General features: G+C 31.7%; 3 protein-coding genes and 1 non-coding gene across 4 annotated transcripts; 1 reads left to right on the plus strand and 3 right to left on the minus strand.

The window, feature by feature from the left end:
* Positions 1-1,529: 1,529 nt before the first annotated feature.
* On the minus strand, positions 1,530-6,003 carry LOC133690499 (adenylylsulfatase HINT3). The gene is given in 8 exon segments (XM_062110722.1): positions 1,530-2,024; positions 2,026-2,127; positions 2,216-2,269; positions 2,501-2,556; positions 3,063-3,129; positions 4,834-4,891; positions 5,321-5,376; positions 5,521-6,003. Coding segments are annotated over 8 exon segments (603 nt in total). The 5' UTR covers positions 5,710-6,003; the 3' UTR covers positions 1,530-2,003.
* A 4,657-nt stretch (positions 6,004-10,660) lies between these two features.
* LOC133691158 (serine/threonine-protein kinase OXI1-like) lies at positions 10,661-12,294 on the plus strand. The gene is made up of 2 exons (XM_062111524.1): positions 10,661-11,274; positions 11,365-12,294. The coding sequence occupies exons 1-2, from the start codon at positions 10,856-10,858 to the stop codon at positions 12,212-12,214; spliced, it is 1,269 nt and encodes a 422-aa protein (XP_061967508.1). The 5' UTR covers positions 10,661-10,855; the 3' UTR covers positions 12,215-12,294.
* Positions 12,295-15,883: 3,589 nt separating this feature from the next.
* On the minus strand, positions 15,884-17,650 carry LOC133691027 (large ribosomal subunit protein eL32z-like). The gene is made up of 4 exons (XM_062111334.1): positions 17,540-17,650; positions 17,325-17,419; positions 16,264-16,445; positions 15,884-16,168 (listed from the first exon to the last, which is right to left on the minus strand). The coding sequence occupies exons 2-4, from the start codon at positions 17,412-17,414 to the stop codon at positions 16,039-16,041; spliced, it is 402 nt and encodes a 133-aa protein (XP_061967318.1). The 5' UTR covers positions 17,415-17,419; positions 17,540-17,650; the 3' UTR covers positions 15,884-16,038.
* On the minus strand, positions 16,882-16,998 carry LOC133693048 (small nucleolar RNA snoR100). The gene has a single exon (XR_009842061.1). It is a non-coding gene; the product is annotated as a small nucleolar RNA snoR100 (small nucleolar RNA).
* Positions 17,651-18,042: the final 392 nt, after the last annotated feature.

Below are 18,042 nucleotides of genomic sequence, written 5' to 3' on the forward strand. Positions count from 1 at the left end.
TAATATTATTTAAAAAATAAATTAATAAATAAGGAATGAATTTTGATTAAGTTAATATCCAATCTAAATTTTTAATTAAATCAATCAAGTTTTTTTTTTTACATCTAGATTGTTCCATTCTCAATTAGTTGCTTCCTAGCTGAGCCAGGACATAAAAAAAAAAGATTTCATTAATAATAACAGCACGCCGCAACTAAAAATATAAGATAAGAAGTATTTTAAAAGCCCGTCTAGAATGGCAGGTTAACCCGTGTTTTTAAAATGTTTAATTATTTTATTAAAAAATAATTTTTTTTATATATTTTAGATTGTTTTGATGTACTAATCTTAAAAATAATTTTTAAAAAATAAAAAAAAATATTATTTTGATACATTTCAGTATAAAAAATACTTTAAAATACAACCATAATTACACTCTCAAACATAACATTTCCAACATTTTCGGTAGGTTATCCTATCAAGCAAATTTAAGTGTATATCGATTGTATTTGAAGTGAATATAATGAATTTAAGAGATTTAAAACTTAGTTAATAATAAGAAAATACATGAGAGACAAAAATATGCTCGTCAGTTTAGGCAAATAAATTAGTTAATTAACAACCTTTTGATTTTCCTTGGCGAGTCAACATGATGTTGATGGTCGTCGTTTCTTCATTAAAAAGGAAAGAAAACCCAAAGCAACAACTTCTAGCACAAGTTGTTGTAAAATGCCACCCCGCCCAAAAAAGCTCCGTCCCCTCACATGGAAATAATTTTACACGGTTTATCGCTAGCCCCAAAATTTTACAACTTCCTGCAAAACTTGTTCTAAAACTCCAATCATCATGATTTAAAAGAAAAAACAAAATCAAGATTTTTATTTTTTTTATTACATTATTTTTTCTACTGGTAAATCCAACGATCCAGTAACCTAATTCCTACTCAAAAACTAAATTTTTTTTTTTAAAATATTTTTAATCTAAATTAACCCATCCAATCGATAGAGCGGTCTGAAACTCGGCCTAAGAACGTGTTTAACAGTGTGATTGCGGGTGCTTTTCGAATAGCTTTTCATGCCGAAATGCATGCCAATGATTTTTTTTATTTTTTAAAAATCATTTTTGACATCAGCACATCAAAATGATCCAAAAAGTACAAACTGCACTTAATTTTAGCAAAAAAAAAATTTCAAATTTTGATGAAACACAATTACAAACGCAATGCCAAACGGTGTCTAAGTAGATTTTTAGATTAAGGCTATCTTCAACTCGGAAAAAAAATAAAAGATAATATGGAATTCATGCATATAGAAAGTTTGATATTTCAAAAGAAACCATTAAAAATCAGACTGACCAAAGGGCAAAAGTTTTCTTTTGTTCTAAAGGGCCAAATACCTGGTTGATGGTTTTCAATGAGAAGACTTGATTTCAAATTTAATACAGTTAAAAGAGGGCGTGTGGGATTACAATTAAACTGTACTTTTCTAAAAAATTGAAAAAAACTTTAAATTAATATTTTTTATTTTTCTTTATCATTTAATATATTAATGTTAAAAATAAAATTAAAAAATATATATTATTTTAATATATTTCCAAATAAAAAAACACTTTAAAAACATTCCCTTGCCGGAAGCACAAACTGCCATGCAACTAATTTCAAAGACAGGAAGAGATTCCATGCCACATATGACAAGCCAATGCTATATAGTAAAAAGTGACAAAATAACTGCTTGAGTTCCACAAAGCTGTGTTGAGAATGACAGCAGCCATCAGTTATTCCAACCTGTCCTCAATCTATTCTTGAAAAACTGTACCCTTTCTGGTCACTTTCCAAGCGCAAACATGTAATTAGCCTCATTGTTCTTGGGTATGGAATCAGATTGTTCCAGACTTCCAGTGAACAAAGCAACCCATTGCATCTCATTCAAGGTGCCTAACCAGACGAATGGATTGGTACTGTATACTCTTGCGGTACAGATTCGCGTTTGCAGACAATGTATCAGAAGATCTTTAACCGTTGCTGATCAGGAGAGACTAGATTCTTGAATCTTTTCCGTCTTCGGGAGAGATGCTTGATAACTGCTCTCGAACACGATTGACAAGTTGAGAAGCTTCCTGGTCAAAATTCAGGGGACGCCTTCGCAAACTCTGTGAAAAGTCATTGGTCCAATGTTTCTCTCATGATGCTACTGTGTTGTTCCACAATACAATCAAGCAAAAAACAAACGATGCATACCTCAGTGGTCCATAAGCAATCACGCGCCTTACGGGGGATTATGTGGATGTGCGTCTGAAAATTCAATGTTGATAAAGAGAAATCAGGAAACATCGAACAATTCAGTTGTTGTTAATATTTACAGCTTATAAGATGAGAGTATCTATTCTCTATACAAATAAATAGCAACGAAAGTGTTGTTTTTGGTTCAGCAAGAAACACAGCACAACACTGGTCACATCAGCAATCCATCGTTGTTACATCAAGCTTTTATTTTTCCATAGAGACAACTTTAGAATTACTTACATGAAAAATGACTTGGCCTGCAGCAGCACCGTTATTTACCAACAAGTTGAAAGAATCTGTAAACACCAACATTCCAAGAACAGAAGTTCAGATGGAGCTCAAGTTCGAGAGAACACTAGGTTTAAAAATGAAAAGATATGTTATCACTTGAATTTCAACTCATTTATGTCCGTGGCTAGATGTCAATCAGCATTCCCACTTCTCAGGGGAAGGACTAGGATTTGCTTTGGGGGGGAGATGGCACCCCAAAGTTTTGAAAATTTTCAATTTGACACTAGAATTTTTTTTGAAATCCCAGTTCCATCTGAGGCACTTCTCAGGCTACCCAGAAAACAGTAGTTCTTTGTTGGGTCAAGGTTGGTTGGCAGTTAGGTATGCAGATGTAAACCCAGCTCTAAATGAGAAATCATCAGCCTAACTCTACTGTAATTTTATACATGCTCCCGAACATCGTTGACAATTGAGGCATGTTATGAACGGAAAGAATATCGATAAACAGAGATGCTGGGGGAAAAGGATATTTGTTAATTACAGCAACAGTAAAGAAATGTTGGATACATACCAGAACCATTTGCTTTCATGATTGCATTACCAATTGAAGGCACCTTTGAACACATTGCTGCTACCACCTGCAGACCCAATTTATTAGAAAATACATCCATGATTTTTCTTTCATGAAGAAAAAAAGGACCACTCTGAACTCTGATATTACATGGCTAACTTTAACATTTCACAAAAACATGAAGTATCATGCAAGGGTTTGTATGCCAGGCCAGACTGGTGGAAAAATCAATTTTTGATCGGGGTCTGACGCGGGACAACAAACAAAAGAATTAAAGCCGGGAAAAGAAAGAAGCTTTTAGAGAAGAAGCTGAGAAGAGAAAGCAAAGAAAGAGAATAAAGGGGATTTGAGATATGCAAAATCTGCAAATTTTCATTAATCATCAAAAGTTTTCCTCCACATTTAGAAAAGTGGGATATAAATACTAAAACCCTAATTAGAACAAGTGTTTGGGCTTCTAGCCCACTAAATAAAATCCCCAACAATAATTAAATCAAACCCAACAAATAAAACCAAATTAATAAACCTTAACTAAAAGTTCATATAAATTAAACCCAAAAACATAAGTTAAAGCCCAATCTCTTAATTGTTTGGGCTATCTTCCATCGTCTATGATTATTCGCGTGCATAAATAGTATTTCAGGTTCGGTGTCCCCATCAGGGTCAGATGGATCCAACTTGAACATTGATACAGGGCTTCCTTTGTCCCCAATAAGAAATCACATGACTTCCACATATACCGAGCAAAATAAAAGGGCATGGAGCACCAGCTCGACTGCAAGAAAATTGATTGATAGAGATTCAGAACTGGACTTGCTGGCTAGTTTACATTGCAACCCAGCAATGCTCACTTCTTAATTCATAGGAATTGATTGATAGAGATTCAGAACTGGACTTGCTGGCTAGTTTACATTGCAACCCAGCAATGCTCACTTCTTAATTCATAGGAAGACAGTTGTATATCTTTTCAGAAACACCGTCCATTAAAAAAGTAAAAGTAAAGCAGTACCAGCATGAAACTGCAGCTTCAAGGTCAGAACTACTCTCCATTACTCTCTTTTTCTATAATCAAATTTTCAGTCAGCCTTCTAAGACCAGGTAACCACCCCTCCCTGGCTCCTTCCATCCCTCTCTCACTGCTCAAACAAGAAACTTTCAGCGCAGTCATTGACCTTGTCATCTTCTGAGCACCAAACATGTCTGCATCTTTGATGCAGAGTCCAACCCAGGTTTCATGACACTATGCAATTCATGCTAACATGGTAACTATGGGGAAAAAAAACACGTGATATAGGTGTAATCTCAACAAAAATAAAGAAAAGTTTGCTCGTGTGACTTGGGTGGAATCATGTAGTTACAGAAATAACACAAGGAGCTGAAAAAAGGTTTCAACCCTCAGAGATCAAACTCCACATATCTACAAAAGATAGGCCTCCTTGTCAGAGCTTGGTGTTGATAGCTAAAGGCGGTAAAAGCACAATAACTATTGAAGGACTCGGGCAGTCAAGTCAGCCCTGGCATGGCTCCAGTTGAATACAAGCCGATTTTAGCAAATTACACATTTCTAACACCTCAATTGTAGCCTCGCATACCAATAAAACATCTCACTTACACCTTTATTGGCAGCTGATCAAGCATGGATTCAGCGTTGTTGGGAGTTTCTCTTATGTTTAATCCAGTAATAACATCCCTTGCACATACTATGTGTACTTAGTTGGCGAACAATTTTGAATAACTCAGGAGGGATTAGCATCAAGTGAGAGTTACTTACAGAAGGAGGAGTGGCTTCCAGGCAAGAAAAATGAGATTTTGGGATGATAAGAGAGTGCCTGGAAAAAAAAATAGCAGCTTCATATCATTTCATCATTCAACCACAGACAAAATTACAGGAAAAAAAATTCAAAATCTTGGAATCCTGGAAGTATTTGGAGGACATGAAATCATTACAATGATAACATATGAGACAATGTTTGGTTAAGGAGGAAGAGTTAAACTTTGTTAATTTCTATACATAGAACACACACTGGTAGTTTTATCAGACTACTCTTTCCGGGACAACCTTGGTGCCTACTTTTGATCAAATTCTCTCACTTTCACTTACACGAAAATTACCCCCTTTTTTTTCCTTTTTCTTCCTAAGAAATTCCAGTAATTTAATAAAGCTTGCACACTAATGAGAATTCAATCCATTCCAAGAGGGTTTCTACTATTGTGAAAAGTTAAGGACATGGCAGTGCTTTATGAACATGATAACTCACCCGGGACTCAATGGACTGGAATCCAAAATACACAGGCATGTCTCATCTTCATAGAGCTGTAAAATTCAGATGGGCAGAAGGAAGGAGCAAAATTTCAGAGCTAAAATATAAGAAAGTCATTAATTTGCACAAATAACCACAGCTAATAGCAAAGTTTTCAGGCATCTGAAGCTTAAACACTAGGAAGCACGAAGATTTACCTTAAACGCAGGGGATTCACCGCGAACAATCCTGCAGAAAACGCAGTCTAGCTGGTGATTCCTCGTGTCACCAGCAGCATCATTAATGGAGGCAGAAGAAGTGATGGAAGAAGATAAACGTGAAGTCGGAGAGGGAGAGTCAGGGAGGAGATGGGAGCAGATAATGGAGAGCCTACTTCGTGACTCCATTCACGCGAAATTAGTTGCTTTAACGAGAATCGCCAGTGTCGCCATAAAATACTTGTGTCGTGAAAATTGAAGGGGTTTGAAAGGATTGGAAGGGCAGAGGCAGAAGGATTTTGACAGGACAAGACAGGTCAGTTGGGATTGTTTCGATCGTAGGAGGTTACAGAGAAGGCGTTGGCTTTGCTTATCCACGTTCTTTGATTTTGTACGGGACTCGTCGACTGTCTGGTTCTGGGGCTATTATTTTGTTCCCCTCGACCCTCCCTGCCTTATCACTTTGGTTGTTCATCGTTGTCTTCAGCAGTGAGTGTTGATTTAGTTTTGTTTTAATTTATTATTGTTTTAATAATTGTTTTTTAAAATATTTTTTTGTTTTGAAAAAATATTAAAATATATTTTTTAATTTTTTAAAATTTATTTTTAACTTGAACGTATTAAAATATCAAAAAATACTAAAAAAATTTAAATTTTAATAAAAAACAAGTTGAAATTCACTCTTAAATACGTTTTAAAAGTATATATATAAATTAAAATTTATTTTATAATAAGGATTTTAATAGAGAATTTTAAATTAAATTTATCTAAAATTATAATGTATATTAATTAACTAAACAATTTTAAAATTTATAATTAAAGCAAAATATAGAATACACTATATCACACCACATAAAAAATAGAGCCTGAATAAATTAATCAGATTAATTCAATATAATATTTTTTTAATTTTTTTTAATGATTTTACTTAGAAGGAATACACTATATTACACTGTTTGAATTTTTTGAAATGACGATCACATGCAGCTGTCTCGGTTTCACCAAAAAAAAAAAAATCTCTTGTGCTTTCTATCAATTAACCTCCTGACCTTTCTAGCTATCTCAATTTTCTCTCTTCTGTTTATAACATTTCTAGCTGTCTCGGTTTCACCAGAAAAAATTCTCTTTTTTTTTTTTTTTTGAATAATAACCGGTGGATGTGGAGTGACATGTTCCTCTTGAGAGGCCATTCCTTTTCTCTTATACTACAAGTGAGGCTCATTGCCCTGATACGGCCCCCTTGTTATCGTGTAATTAGTAATATGTTGCATGCTATTTTTGTTAGTGTGTTTTTTTAATTCAAAATATATTAAAATAATATTTATATAACTATTATTTGAATATATTTTTAGAAATTAAACAATTTGAAAAATATTTAAAACATTAGGTTGAATTGCATTGCCAAACCGGAGCATTTATATGATTGTATTATTATAAAAGAGTTTATGGTTAGGTTTGAACTCGTAATTATATCAAATTTAATTTTTTTATATTTTATAAATTAAAAACTCAATTTATTTTTATTTTTTTCACTCTAGCAGGTTAGATATATCACGTTAAATTATTTTTTATGGTTGTTATAGATATTTATAGATTGAATTTATATTGTTACTTTTTATGAATTGAGCTTTATTAAAATTAAAATTTAAACTCAATAAATTAACCTAAAACCTATAATAAAACAAAACAGTTTAGACTTAATAAGTCAACTCAATCAATTAACTAAAATAAAAAAATCAATGCATGGAAAAAGACAGAATCCTAGCTTGATCCCGCATCCATCAAACCTAATAAGTATCTATTTATTGCATGCTTTGATATCCAAGTGGTTTCATATCTAGACAACAAAGTATCTATAGAAATTAATAATATTTGTATATGCAACTAAGAGGGATTGATAGTTTCAGGATTGTAAATTGGCAATATTGAATATTAAGAATATAACCCCCCCCCCTACTGTATGAATATTTATTCATTTAGAGAGCAATTTTTCCTCTATTAAATTACTTCTTTATATAAAAAAAAAGTTTATATAATGTATATGAGAAATTAAGTTTTATTGGTGATTTAATATGTAGAAATTTACTAAAACATGAAGATTTTACTAATCAAAAAAATGAGAGGGCTTATAACTAGTATATACTATCGTATAATATTTTGTATGAAACATGTATTGACGTATAGTTAGGGTGAGAAAACAATTAAAAAATTGATTAAACCGAGAAAACTGGAAAAAAAAAATAACTGAAAAAACCGAATTGTGAAAAAAAACCGATTAAAAATTTTAAAAAAACCAAGCCAAACTGAAAAAAAACCGAGCCAAACTAAAAAACCAAGCCAACTGGTTTGAATCGGTTTTTGTCCTAAAAACTGAACTGAAAGAGGTCGGTTTGAACTGGTTTCAGTTTTTTAAAAAAAAATTAAATTTAATTATTTTTCTATATAAAAACTGAATAAAATCTAAAATGATCATTTCTGCTTACGAACACTTTAACGTCTTGATTTCTGTTAATTTTTTTTTTAAGAAAAATCATTTATATTTATCCATCAATCTCCCTGGGCATGCAGCTGTTCCGCCATTCCTTTCACAGGTTGATGTATTGATGCCCTACGGACCTCCATGACCACTAATGAGAGAACAGAGAAGCTCTGCTATGTTGCTTACTTTTTTATCTTTTGACTTTTTCACACACACACGCATCAAAGGCTAAGCTCGAATTTAAGTTTTGATCTGAACAATTATTCAAGTCAAGTCGAGCCCAGGCTAGTCTAGGTTCAGCCCAACCGTGTCTAAGGACCAATCTATTTAGGCATTTCCATGTAAAAATAAAAATAAAAGGAAAAATTTAAATTCTATATGTTTTTTAGGATCTTACAATCTAATAATGCTTTCAGTGATAACCTAAATCTCAACTTAAGTGATGATTGTAATCAAACTATATATTAATGAAATTAATGAAATTTGGTTATCTTGATTAAACCCTTGTCAATTTGATTTATTTCCTGCCAAGTCAATAAAAAATTGACTTCTTTTATTTTGTTTACTTAACTAAAAATAATTCATGAGTTAACCTAATGTTTTGTTTTGTCGGTCGATTCAAGATAAGCGGTACTTGGTTCAATTATAGTTTAGGTCTGAGTTGCTAGTGTATTTGATATTATGGTGTGGAGTATTTTACAAAATAAATTTTAATTTTTTTTTATATTTATTTTACATCAACATATCAAAATTATAAAAAAAAATACTAAAAAATATATATTAATTTTATATTTTTTTAAGTGAAACAACCTTTTCAAACACACTAAAAATACAAAAACTACAACACTCCTAAACACTCTTAAAATACAATTATATTCATAATTGAACAACAATGCCTCAATTTTACTATCTCCCCATCGATGATTATATAATTAATCTATGATATTTTTTTCAATACATATGTGTGTGTATTTTGTTTTTATTTCTTGATAAGCTATTTAACATTTAGTTCTTCGTTTAATTTATTTTCTAAAACAGCCTGTCTTTTAGAGTAAAAAAATATCAAATGTTTCTTGACCATGTAAGTTCTTTAATTGACCCACTGGAAAACAAATTATGGCCACGTCATTGATTGCATGTATATCAGCAGTGACGAAGCTAGATTAATAATTCAGGGGCGGCAAACTAAATGTGATATTAATATAGAGAATATTTTTTAATGTTTTTTGTTTGAGAATTTATTGAAATAATATTTATTTTTTAAAAATAATTTTTTATATTAGATTCAAAAAACAAAAAAACAAAATTAATTTAAAGTTTGAAAAAATTAATTTAAAACTTGAAAAAATTAATTTTTTTAAAACATGATTGTACCATAATAAAAAAAAAGGAAGCATAAATTATCATAAAAATAATCATTAATGAGCAACAACCATTTTTATATACAAATATTTTTTAGGTGTCGTTCAGTAAAGGCACAAGCAAGTGTTGCAAAAAATGATATACAGTGTTTTAATATAAAATTTAAATATTTTCATGTTTCAGAGTTGACATATTATTATATGTTGAATTTATAAGAAAAACACTAGACTCGTTCAATAAAAGAATTATTTAAATATATAAGAAAAATATTTTTTAAACCATTACATATTGATAATTATTCAATAAAATATTCCAATAAAAGAATTATTTAAATATACACAAACCAGGGGTGGGAAGACAATGATTTTTACGGTGGTCAGGAAGTAGCTAAAAACATCTTATTAATTATTTTTTAAACTCGTTTAAAAAAGATACAATTGATAAAAAGAAATTATAAACAAAAAAATTGTTATAACTTCCAGTAAATTATTGATTTTATATTCTCTCTACTTTGTATATCTATCTCTTTTTTAAAAAATAATTCATAAAATATTATTAATTACTTATTAAACATAAAATTTCAAATACAAGCAACAACCATTGTACTACCATTGTTATATTAATTAATACTCAAACTTAGATATTAATTAGGATGCACAACTGCCCTTTAAACCTCGCCAACTAATTTCAAATTCAACAATCTAAAAAAAAAAAATTTGTACATGAATTAATCTTCATTTATAATCTTCATTCATGTCTAAGTGCATGGATCGGTGTGTTTAATAATGCAGTGTAAAATATTTTTAAAAAATTATCTTTAAATTAATTTTTTTAATTTTTGACATTAAAAATAAAATTAATTGAAAAACATTAAAAAAATCAATTTAATACTTTTCAAACCAAAATAATTTAAAAAACGGACTGAAACACAACAAACACACCGTTAATCTAGATTCATGTACAAAATCCCGAGAAAAAAATAAATTGTCAAGCCTTCTCTATTTTATTATTTTATTTTGTAAAAATAAAGAAAAGTAGGTAAATACCTTGGCTGCCACAAATGAACCAACGCCGCGTTTGAAGCTTTCAAAATTCTACCACCTCTCTCCACCCCTTCTAGAAGTCCTCCATGACAAGTAATAATTTCTTACGTCATCCAGGGCTCCTTTATTCCCCCTCTCACGCGGACACACCCATCTTTACTTAGCACGGTTCAGATACAGCCACGTCATGTAAAACGACCCTTTGTCTCACGTGTACAAATTTCATTGCATCACCTACCTCATCACTATCTTCAAAGTCATGGGCTTCTCGCACCAAATCTTGCCTTATTGGAATGCCAGTCCTTGTTTGCCAAGAAATGTCCCAGTGAGAACACCAACTCATTTTCCTTTATAAATAAGCTCTCTTTTTTCCTCCAGAATTACCGGATCATCCTGCAGCCAACAAAAGCAAATCTCCGACGATATCTCCGGCAGGTCAGTTCTAATCTCCATGAACATCGCCCACCACGAATACCTTGAAGAATCTGAAGAAGAAGAAAGATTGCCGATTTTAAACATGGAAAGCATGAAAGTGATATCCCCACTGGGGCGGGGAGCCAAAGGCGTGGTCTTTCTCGTTAAAGAGGAGCCACTCGGTGAATTTTACGCTTTGAAGGTGGTATCGAGGGAATTTGTGAAGAAAAAGAAGCGTGGCAGTAATGATAAGGACATAGAAGGGGAAGAATACAGGAGGATTTATTTTGAACAGCAAGTTGTGAGTCGTTTTAACCACCCACTTTTGCCAAAACTGCGAGGTGTTTTGGCCACTGACAAGATTCTTGCCTACGCCATAGATTATTGCCCTGGTCGTGATCTTCATTTCTTGCGAAAACAACAGAGCGAGAAAATGTTCGCCATAGATACTATCAGGTGCGTAGTACTTGTGTTATATATTCGTTTCCAAACTCGTATAATATTGATATCGATATGTATAATCTAATCTTGGGTTTGAATCTATAGGTTTTACGCGGCAGAGTTGGTTTTGGCATTGGAGTATCTACACCGTTTAGGGATAGCGTACAGAGATTTAAAGCCGGATAATATAATGGTTCAAGAAAACGGTCACATAATGCTAGTAGATTTCGATCTATCCACAGAACTTCCTCCAAAATCTGCAAGCCCAGTTTCGGTAGTGGCAGATCGGAGAAAACGACGGTCTCCTCTCCACCGATTTTTCAACAGGGGGGTTTCACCGGACGACTCAGGGGAGGAACTGGGCCACAGATTGTCGGAGCCAGACTCGACCTCCAAGTCTAACTCGTTCGTTGGAACGGAGGAGTACGTGGCACCGGAAGTGATTCAAGGGGACGGTCACGATTTTGGTGTTGATTGGTGGTCTTTGGGTGTCGTTTTGTACGAGATGTTGTATGGAGTGACGCCGTTTAAGGGGGAAAATAGGAAGGAGTCTTTTTACAGGATTTTAACTAAAAAACCTGATTTAGTTGGTGAAGCGACGCCTTTGAGGGACTTGATTGGGAAGTTGTTGATCAAGGACCCTAAGGAGAGGATTAGGGTTGAGGGAATCAAGGGTCATGATTTTTTTAAAGGAATTGATTGGGATTTATTGCTGCAAATCTTGAGGCCACCGTATATTCCTTTCATGGATAATTGGAGTGAGGGAGAGGGTAAGAATGGAATTAAGGAAATTGATGTGGAGATATTTGTCCAAGAAATTTTTGGTGCTGGTGATGATGATAAAAAGAAGAATCTTGATGGTAGTCATCATCATGGTAATGAGAATAAAAAGGTTTGGGTTAATGGACTCAATACCAACCATCCGTGTGAGGCTGAGAATTTTCTTGTTTTTTAACTTTAATTTTGACTAATTAATTGTAATATTTATTCATTTTTTTAACCCAACATATATACATACACATGAATATTGAGATATTTTTAACTGCTATTTGATTTTACTACAGATGATTTATTTTAGATATAAGTGATTTTCTTTTTTTAATATATTAATATATTTGTGCTTGGTTAATGTCTTAGAATACAATGAATAAATACAAAAAATATAGAAACTTGTCTGATTAAAAAATATAAACATAAAATAAATTTATTCTACTCGAGACATATTCTTTTATATTTTTAATCAAACTCTCCTGCCGAATCAAATTAATATATATGTGCCGGCACAATTATAAGGATATTCTTTGATGCATTCTTTTCTTTGTTTTTTTAATTTTATTTTAATACGAAGATTCTATTTTAATATCCTGTTTGTTTTTTTTTTTTAAATTTTAATTTTTTATTTAAAATTAATACTTTTTTATATTTTCATATATTTTAATATATTAATATTAAAAATAATTTTTAAAAAATAAAAATATATTATTTTAATAAATTTTTAAATAAAAAATATTTTAAAAAACAATTTCAACACATCCACAAACATGCCAGCTTGCGTTGTCCTGATGGAGGGACCAATATTGAACAAGGCTTACAAGGCCATATATATATATATATATATATATATATATATATATATATATATATATATATATATATATATATATATATATATATATATATATATATATATATATATTTCAACACGTAGTAGTTGTGTTTTTACTTGGGAAACTTAATAGCTAAGGATCTTTAAATATGGCAGCTTGCTCGTTGCGCTGTACAAAAAAATCTAAATTTCAGTTTATTTTCAACATCCTTAATTTTTTAATGGAAAAATTACTTTATCTTCTATAATTTAGCATTGTTATATTTATCCTCTATTTTTTAAAATTATATTTAAAATTTAAAATTTTGCACATGTAACAATGTATATTCTAAATTATCTTATCGTTGGGTTTTTTTACACTCATTAAAAATAATATAAATTATAACTTTTCAACAACACACGCAAATTGATTACCATCTTTCACTTTAATTTATTCCAAGAGTTCCCACATAACAACCGTAAGAGCTTTCTAAGAAATTAAAATAGCTTAGTCTTAAAGTAATGGAAGAGCTTTTTCTTTTTTACGTCAATTAAATTTTTTTTTTAAATTATATTTTTCTATATTTTTGAGTTTTTTTTATTAACATAGGTGTTAGAGTCAATTTACGTGCATCTTAACTAATCTCACATACCCTAAAATAACGACTATATAAATCTTCAATAATTATCATATTAACAACCAAATAACTCGAACTTAAAACTATAAAAAAAACTCAAGCTTTTACCGGCAGCGGCAGCAGCAGCAGCAAATCTGTTGGATACATTTTTTGGTCCATTTTGGATCCCTTCTGTGTAGTTTCATTTGCTGCTGTTATTTTCCCAGCGGCTTCCTTGCTCTGTTTTCCTCCAATTTGTTCTTTCAAATTTTTTATTCTAATATGGTTTGTTGGGTTATTGCAATATATATATAATATTGAAAATATGCCAAGTCAAGGAGAGGGGGTTGGTCCAGGAATATATGCCAAGTCAGAGAAGGAGGTGGTCTGAGAATATATACCAAGTAGTGAGTACCATTACCAAAAGCATTGTTTCTCGTCTCCATCCTTTATTAATATATAACTAAATTTGTGCACGCTCCGTCACAGATGCGATAAAATTTGTAAAAAATCATAAAGGATGAAATTATGTATAAAAAAACAATTTAATAAACAGTACCAAACAAAATAAATAGCAGTTAAAAAAATTAAATTTTAAAAATTAAAAAATATATATAATTTTATAACTTATTCAAAATAACAAGAAAATAGTAATTAAAAAAAGATCAACAAATTTAAAAGATTAAAATATAAAAGGAATGAAATTAAAAAATATTTGTAATTTTTATAGCTTATTTAAAATAAAAAAATAAAAATCTAAAAGCACGTGGATCAGATTTTGAAGGGCCCCGCTTTGAATTTTTTAACCCGGGATTTAACCTATCCTGATTTTCATATCAAACTATGCGAGGAGTGTACTTTATCAAGTCCAGTTAATTCAATAGATTAACTCATAACTTAACTGATCTTTTTAAAATTCATAAGAGATTCGATTTTATTTTTTTTTTATTTTTTATTTCAAAATCACGTGGTTTCAACTTTTCTACCACCACAAAACATGCATCATGCTTGTTATTAATGCACTATTGAGAGATGCTATATAAAAGTAGGCACATGGGAACGTACTTGAGGAAAAGGACAGTCCATTAAATACCAACCCCTCTTACAGAACTCAACCGACCCTGCTAACGAAAGATATGTATCTGTGACATCATCTTTTGTATGGGTGCATCTATTTATATCCTAACTTTAAAACTCTAATGGATTTTAATTAGGGATTATTATTTTTGGTTTAGTTTGAATTTTATAAAAAAAAATAATGAAATTGATTTTTTTTTAAATTGAAATCGGTTCAAATCAATCAATTTTAGTATTTTTTTAAAAATAAAAACCGTTTCAAATTAATTTGACTTGTTTTTTTTTTATTTAGCTTAGTTTTTTTTCAATTTAGATTTTTCTTCGCAAGTCCAGTTATGATTTATTTTAAAATGGGATTTGTTGCGTCATTAATTTTATTAGAAATGTTTAATTAACAATTAAACTTAAATTTGAAATAAAACTTTGAGGAAGAAGATATTAATCATCCATACAGATGACGCCTCGTTCCATTCCTTTCCTTCTACCTGTGCTTGCACAGTGGCCCGGGCTTGCATGGGCTAGCTTGGTCCAAGCCTAGGTTACATATTGTTTTTTTTTACGTTTCTTTTTTTTAAAACAATTTCCATCAATTTATTTTTCTCACTTATTTACGTATTATACATTAAAAAATAATTAATTATATTTTTATAATGAAAAAAACTAATTTATTACAAGATATTGATTTAAGGTGACTTGTACGTCTATTCATTCATTAGGTTGCTTTAATATGAAATCAATGTAACCTTTTTTTTAAAGAAAAATTTCACCATTGATGAATTTAATAGTATGGATATATAATTAAAAAACATATATTTGATCATAAATTCATATAGCAACACACTAAACCTTTCATTTCCTCAGAGTCAAAACCTACCGTTAACAGCTGGAGAAACCTCATTCGAGCCCCTTACGCAAAACCCAGCTATTAATCAAGTCAAAAACCTATTCATTTTATCAATTTTGCTTCAAATATATTCAAAATTAAACAATATCACACAAACCTGCAACCCTCCCATCTATCCAGCATTAGTAATTAAAAGATTTCATATAATTTACAAGTGTTATGAGATACCATAAAATCATAGTACGAAACCAAGCCCGGGATCTGACCTAGCTGAGGTTCAAGCTTCAGGTTTGTTGAGTTAACTCCACAAGGATGAAATTTTGAATAAAATTAAAAAAAATCCTTAAAATTAACCCAACCGGTTCTTAGCCAAGCTTTGCTGGGGCAACCATATCAACTATGCATGATCCACAAGTAACATTTAGAATGGGTCATACCATGCATAGGAAGCCGAGACATCAAAGGATATTAAGTCTTGGATAGTTGAGTTGTAGACAAGAATTTATAGAAAACTGAACTGTTTTGATTCAAAATTAAAGGCCTCCGATCAAAAGACAATATAATCATAAAAACAGTCAACTCGAGGTGCTGAAACTGCCTAGTGCAAGGGGAGTATCTTAGCAAAAGCAAAACAAGACATAACATAGAACCAAATTTTACTCGTCCTCCTGGCTGCGCAACCTAGCAAGTTTGTTGGTGACAACAACATCCAACTGTGCTGCCCGCTCAACAATCTCCTTCCTCTTCCGGGTTGATACGTTGTGGGCGATCTCAGCACAGTAAGTTCTAGAATTATCACAAGTTATAAGCAATTCAGGTCTCCGTATAAGGAGGAAAGTGGACTAGACAGAAGCAAAAGTATCGAGGTATGAGTCATGTACCTGTTATGCATCATCAGGACTTCAAGCTCCCCCACGTTGTGCACAACAAACTTTTTAAACCCATTGGGGAGATAGTGTCGAGTTTTCTTGTCGGAGCCATAACCAATGTTTGGCATCAAAGTGCATCCTTTGAACTTTCTCCTGACCCTTGAATCAATACCCTTGGGCCTCCTCCAGTTTGTCTGCCATAAACATTAATAAGCATTTAACATATCGTGTAAGAGACATCAAGAAGCCATATAAAGCTTTTTGAAGAGCTAGACTGAAAAGAAAAAACAAAGAACATAAAAAATCAACATCGAAAAGACAAAACAAGAACACACAAATACCACTCAACATGTATATCTAAATTTCAATAGCAGTACAGATATCAAATTTCATTTTTTTGTGCAGTTCAAATTTAAATCACCAATATCAACCCCAGCCCCTTAGGACTTCCGTAGTTGTAATTTGATGGTGATAATGGGTTACAATTAACAAAAAAACAACAGCCCTAGTCATAGATCTGAACATAAAGCTGTTGCAGTCCAGGAGACAATATACTGGAAAAAGTACAGCTCTTGAGCTCCCAATTTTTAGAATATGACCTATCCATTGGTAAACAAGTAGAATCAGAAAAAATGTGGGTCTAAACCAGGCCTCCAAATCAAATCCTCCAAAGAGAGGCATCAGAGGGAGCAGACATGCCGACCCAAAACTTCAATTTCCGTGTACCTTACCATGCTTCCTTCATCAAGTCAATCCAGAGCATCGGCTTATTGTACACGGATCATTAGCTTTAAATTCTAGCCAAATCATACATGCACAATACAGATAAAATACAACATACATTTTCTGAAATTCAAAGACAAACAGAGCAAGATATACAATAAATCGAAAGACGACTTGACAGGCACCACAAAACACTGGGCAAACCCCAAATCCATCTGAGAAAAGAACACTACAAGAAAAATACTCGAACAATAACCTAGCCTTGCATAAGACAACTCTGAGCATCGATCCAGATTCATTAACCAAACAAAGAACATAAATTCAATGTCGTTACTTATTAATATGTATACCTTGACAGAAATCTTGCGGTCACTTTGGGGCCTCTTGAACTTCTTGACCCGCTTCTTCACGATCTTCTTCGTCAGCAAAGGAATAGCCATTGTTTCTGCAAAAACATAAAGCACGCAAGAAATGAATAAGAGATCTAAGATCTACAAGATTCATAGAATAGTTTTTTATGCATGAAAAGCAAAAGGGTCGATCGAGAGAGAGTAGTGTTTGGAACCTGCTTGGATAGCTGCGCTGCCTCTCCTGTTCGAAAACCCTAAAGGAGTGAGGAGGATAAAGAAATGAGCTAGGGTTTTATGCGATATATATATTTAGTGAGTTTAGATTTGGTGTTTCTCAGTACTACCGTAATAAACTGTGCCGTGGATTTATCTTAACTGGCCCACAAAATTTGGGTTTTCTGATTGGACTGCTTTATTAATCAGAATGTTTTTCTGGGCCGTGGGCTCCCTTTTCCTTTTTCCACGTTTTTAATTTTTTTAATTTTTAATTTATTTTTAAATTATTTTGACAAGTTAATAATAAAAATAATTTTAAAAAAATAAATAAAAATATTATTTTAATATATTTCCAAGTAAAAAATACTTTTAAAAATAATCTCTATTACATTCTCAAACAATCCCCAAGAATATTATTTACATAATTGTTGGAAATTCTAATCCGGGTTTAATCTAATTTAGAAGACAAATTATTGGATTGCTAGATAATTGTGTTTAACAG

The sequence above is a fragment of the Populus nigra genome, chromosome 4 (assembly GCF_951802175.1).
Source record: "Populus nigra chromosome 4, ddPopNigr1.1, whole genome shotgun sequence".
Classification (NCBI taxonomy): domain Eukaryota; kingdom Viridiplantae; phylum Streptophyta; class Magnoliopsida; order Malpighiales; family Salicaceae; genus Populus; species Populus nigra.

Coding starts and splice junctions, on each gene's coding strand:
- LOC133691158 (XM_062111524.1), top strand. CDS start 10,856: ATGAACATCGCCCACCACGAATACCTTGAAGAATCTGAAGAAGAAGAA. Junction 11,275..11,364: donor TTCGCCATAGATACTATCAG/GTGCGTAGTACT, acceptor TTGAATCTATAG/GTTTTACGCGGCAGAGTTGG.
- LOC133691027 (XM_062111334.1), bottom strand. CDS start 17,414: ATGGCTATTCCTTTGCTGACGAAGAAGATCGTGAAGAAGCGGGTCAAG. Junction 16,446..17,324: donor ACCGCAAGATTTCTGTCAAG/GTATACATATTA, acceptor TGTTTATGGCAG/ACAAACTGGAGGAGGCCCAA. Junction 16,169..16,263: donor GTCCTGATGATGCATAACAG/GTACATGACTCA, acceptor TGATAATTCTAG/AACTTACTGTGCTGAGATCG.